The sequence below is a fragment of the Coffea eugenioides genome, chromosome 2, assembly GCF_003713205.1.
Source record: "Coffea eugenioides isolate CCC68of chromosome 2, Ceug_1.0, whole genome shotgun sequence".
Classification (NCBI taxonomy): domain Eukaryota; kingdom Viridiplantae; phylum Streptophyta; class Magnoliopsida; order Gentianales; family Rubiaceae; genus Coffea; species Coffea eugenioides.
Window position 1 is genome coordinate 56,325,312 of NC_040036.1, and position 5,135 is coordinate 56,330,446.

At 33.0% G+C, this 5,135-nt stretch overlaps 1 protein-coding gene across 1 annotated transcript; it reads right to left on the reverse strand.

The window, feature by feature from the left end:
- Positions 1-1,096: 1,096 nt before the first annotated feature.
- LOC113762936 (probable xyloglucan endotransglucosylase/hydrolase protein 23) lies at positions 1,097-2,987 on the reverse strand. The gene is made up of 3 exons (XM_027306582.1): positions 2,708-2,987; positions 2,103-2,296; positions 1,097-1,633 (listed from the first exon to the last, which is right to left on the reverse strand). Exons 1-3 carry the CDS (start codon positions 2,969-2,971, stop codon positions 1,240-1,242), a joined length of 852 nt encoding a protein of 283 aa, XP_027162383.1. The 5' UTR covers positions 2,972-2,987; the 3' UTR covers positions 1,097-1,239.
- Between the last annotated feature and the right edge of the window lie 2,148 nt (positions 2,988-5,135).

Here is a 5,135-nt window from a genome sequence, read left to right on the forward strand (position 1 = left end):
CCAATCATCCATACCACGCAAACTAGAAATCTTCCAAATTGGAGGGTCCTTCTAGATGAGCATTGCCACTAGATTCCAATTTCTTGAATTGACTTATTGATGTTCCCTCAATTGAGAAGCTGAAAATAACAAGGTCATGGCACACCTTCTACGTGTAAAAAGATAACAGCCCATGTGTAAAAACTGATACTTAAAGAACGAAATTGCAACTAGTTCAAAACTATAAGGGGCCAGAGCCAAAATTCTGGTAAAAATTAGAAGCTGTAAATGGGGCTTGGATCCAATCAAATCTTAATTAGACCATCTCTTCAATTCTAACCCAATCATCCATACCACGCAAACTAGAAATCTTCCAAATTGGAGGGTCCTTCTAGATGAGCATTGCCACTAGATTCCAATTTCTTGAATTGACTTATTGATGTTCCCTCAATTGAGAAGCTGAAAATAACAAGGTCATGGCACACCTTCAACTTTACATCTTTCTTTGTTCTAGTTTAATTATATTTTGGGGTTTCTTGTTGCATCTATCCGTGCAGAACACGGAATCCTTTTGTTAGCTTGTAGCAGAACAACTTTTTTTTCCCCATAAACTATTTTTACAAGTAACAAAAACACCTGAACCGTATATTTTAATTGAACGTTGTTTCCTAGAACAAAACTCTTCCAGTTGTTGGAGAGCTTTGAAATGTTGCTATCATGCATACATGTCAAGTGAGTAGCTAAAACAAAATGGGAAAGATTTGAATCTTTTGAGAAGGACATGATAAATTAAGATTCTACGTCCCCTTTTCCACATATTAAAAAAGAAAAAGAAAAACAAAAAGGAAAGAAACAAAGAATTTTTTCCAAATCCGAGGTGACTTTATTATATTCATTTCGAGAGTTTTTGCAGTAATAACACCATAACTAAGTTAATTGTTTCTTTATCAAAAAAAAAAGTTAATTGTTTCTTGATAATCCATACGGAAGTAAACAATGAAAGAAAATACATTATTTGATCGCATTCTGTCCATGATATTTCAAGATAGAAAATTATAATGTAATGCAATCCAAATGACTGAACTTGTTTGCCTTTTTCTTTTTCAAGCTATTTTTTGCAACCACATAAATTTTTTCTCTTTTTCGTTTTTTTCCTGGATGACAACATTTCAGGGACGTTTATTATCAATTTTACACAATATGGAATTCCAAGAACAAAGTTTACAAATAAAAAAAAAACAAAAAAGAACAAAAATCAGACTAGAGTGAGCACTCGTGAGGAAATCCTTGAGGAAAGCGGCTTTTGTCTGTGCAATAGTTGTAAATCATGTAGTTCTTTTGCACCCAATTAATTCGTTCCAAACCAGAACTGTCCAAGGATTCAGTTAGCCAGGAATTTGCAGATGAATTACTATTGCTGCAAGAAGAAGTAGAGGAACCTGAAGACCATATGCAAGCTTGAGCATTATAATTTTGATAGGAAGCTATGAATGGGGCTTGGCTCCAATCAGTCTTCACCAAACCCCCTCTAGTAGCCCAATCTTCTGCATCCCACAAGCTAGAATACATCCACATTGGCTGGTCTTTTGGGTACGGGATGCCACTAGATTCCAAGTTCTTGAATTGCCTTATTGGAGTCCCATCGACAGAAAAGCTAAAAACAAGAAAACATACAATAAAGAATTGTTCAATGGACATTCATTAGAAAAACTCTTTAAAGAATTCGAAACAGTAACGGTAACCTTTTGGTTGTATCTTCAATTTAACCATGCATGACATTCTGAAACATTTTTGGTTTGATGGTACTAATCATTCCAAGTAGTTTGCGATTTTCCATAAATGCTAGGAAAATTTTCTATAAAAACAAAAAAAAAAGTTTTTGTCACACGTACCTTTTTCTCTGAAACCGTTTCTATTTGGATTGCGTTTTCTAGAATCATATTTGGAACAGGAATAACATAGAACTTTTTGAATAAAATGGTATTTAAAAAAATAAAATTAATTGAAAAATGTATTTGGAGAATAATTCAAGAAATCTTTTTGATGAAGCTTCATATCCATTTTTATATTTTTCCAAAACTCTTCTGAAAATGGATGTGAGAGAATGAGACAGGAGACTTTACATAATGCTTCGAGGGTTCCATAGGATGGTATAGGTGTGGAAGCCCTTGGTGGGGTCGAACCAAAGATAAAATTGCTGTTCTCTGCCTCCCTTTCCTTGTGTGTATACATTGGTGTGGAGAATATAAGGCTCTCCGCTTAAATTACCAAGAAACTCAAAGTCAATCTCATCATGATTGCTCCCTATTGAAGATAACTGTATTATTGACACAAAAATTTCTTTAGCTGATGATAAAATATGAGCAAAGAAGAGCACACAACATTTAAAGAGGGCTGGGATAATATATGATGACCATCCCTATCCTGACTTCACAAGTAAACTAGTCTGACATTAACTTTGACCATGCATGGCACGTGACATGTACTTGTTGTTGGTTTTTTTTTTTTTTTTGTTGGAGTATTAGAGTATATTAATATTAGCACACAAAGGCTATTAATCTCATACTTTAAGAATATTAGTAGAAGCTAGTAATTGAAATTTCAAATGATTGAGTTACTTTGCTAAAAATTTTCTATATGAATAGGTTCTTTTTACTAATAACTTATCATATAAAACAAGAATATCTATGTATATGTGTATAGATATGAATTAAAAAGATTAACTTACATAGTATGTAGTGACAGTGCCAGCTGAATTTCCGGGCACAAGCTTCATCTGGATGTCAATCTTTCCGAATAGATATTGGTTCTTAGACCTAAATCCTGAGCCAGAAGTTTTATCAAGTGATAAAGTGAGAAGTTTCCCATTTTGAAGTATTTGTGCACGTCCATCACCAAACGTGATATCAAAATCTTGGTAAAAATTTCCAGCAAAAGCTACTACAAAGAAACTGAGGACTAGGGAAGCTTTAACAGAAAGAGCATAAGCCATGGATGATAACTTTGAGGTCACACGATACAATAGTAAAGTCAAAAGTTTTGTTTTGTGATTAAAACTGAGCTAAAGTAATGAATGGTCATAGACTATATATAGCTGGTGGAAGCGAAGTTTCAATGGTACGAATAACAATTGGTGTTGAGCGTTGGTGGGAAATCAAGCATTTCGTGAGTAAGTGGTTTGGTAAATTGCATTTTGGCCCTAATAGTATGTAATTTTACCAATCATGTCTACAAACATCAAAGTTCTAATAGCAGTCTTTAGAAAATTAAGATTGCACCATTATTATGCTTCAAAGTGTGAATCCATTTAATTGTTTCCTCAAACATCCACAATTATCCAATTGCTATCCTCATAATCTATAAGAGGCTGCCATTTTTACCCTGATAAGAGGACCAACATCCAAAAAATTATACCAGTTAAATGCAACTTCAACCTACTTTAGCCTCGAATGGAACAATATCGGTATTTAGAGCGCGAAATTAAAGAAAGTGTATTAGTGACATCGTAATTGAAACTTTTGCGTGTGTGGAGGGCTGAATTGAAATAAATTGCATGTGTTTTGTACGGTATTTGTGTTGACTTGGCTTAGGTATTCTAGTAGGGGCCAGACAGCTAATGCAATGACGCGATAGAAATTCAACTTTATATGGAACCGTGCCAATTTTCTAACATTGATGGGAGTTAGGAGGAAGTGATGGCTGGATATCCCTTGCATGTACAGCTGGTTGATGTTTACAATCCTTTAAAATAGAGTGGCTTAAAATTTCATGGCTTGAATTGTTTATCCATGTAGGTCTGTTTGGATTGTGAATTATTAGAGATATTTTTACTGTAACATTTTTTGTGATTTGATGTATGTGAGATAAAAAGGTAATTAGAAAGGTAAAAAGGTGTATTGCAAATTGTAATGATGATGTAAGCAAATAAATTTGGGGAAATAAAACTCAATCCAAACAAACCATTAAAAGCAATTAGGTGAGAAGAATCGTACTTCGATGGTTTCTGCCAAAACTACGTGAAAATTTGGTCTCATTAATTTGGTTTCAAGATGTAAATACAACACCATATTTTAGAGTCCCCAAATTTGTTTTGAAGCCTATGGAGATAAACTATGCCAAGCGTTCATGAGTTATTTAAGAAATTACAAGTACAAACATCAAAAGTAGTTGTGTATGAGGATTTGCACTATCCAGATTTTGGCTAAGAATTCTTTGAGAAAATTAGTCTAGCCATGGAACAAATAATCGCATGCGTGTAGCTCTTTTTTGGAAACCATTATGTCTAAAATTTTATATTTATTGTCATTTAAACACGTTTTTTAACCATTTTTTTATGTCACAAGTTTTACATGACAAAAAGTGCTATAATCAATGGTAAACTTGTTTTTGCACTTTGCCTAGAATTCTTTTGCACTAATATGTACAAGACTCAAGAGCAACATAAACTTTGGAAATTTAAGGAAGTATGTTTACAGACATTTTATTTTAGACTAAATAAATTTTTTGAATGATATACGGCAGAAATTCGTAGAATTGCAAAAGAATTTACCTGCCAGGATGCATTATATACTCTCCAATTAGATGTGAGTAAATGGAGACTAAAATTTGGTCAAGAGTCTAGGAACAGCATTTCTTAATAGTTTTACTTGGTCTTATGAGAATTGGTCTTTTTAGGGAGGTCGTATAGGTCATGCATTGAGGCCAGTGGCGGAGCCACTTAGCCCTCAAGATCTCAAAATTTAAAGATCCCAAAATTTATATTTTTCCTTTACAAAAATGTAAAAAAATTTTAAAATTGGTCCTTAAGAAAATAAGGTATTGTTCCTCCAAAAAATATCCGTAAGTGTAAAGGTAATTTCTATAAGCAATTCCATGCACAAATTTTTCCCACCAATTTTCAAAGTGGCTAACCTTCCACCTTTTAACTATATCTGAATTCTCACTTTGGTTCATAAACTTTGAAATGAGAATTTACGCCCTAAACTATAAAAACTGTCACACTTTAACATCTAAAATATAAAATCTATTTCACTTTAATTCCTAAAATATAAAATTAAATATATTTAATTTTAAAATTTATCCCACTCTTGTCAATGATTTTACTTAAATATGACAGATTTAATATTTTAGGGACTAAAGTATCTTGTTTTGAGGTG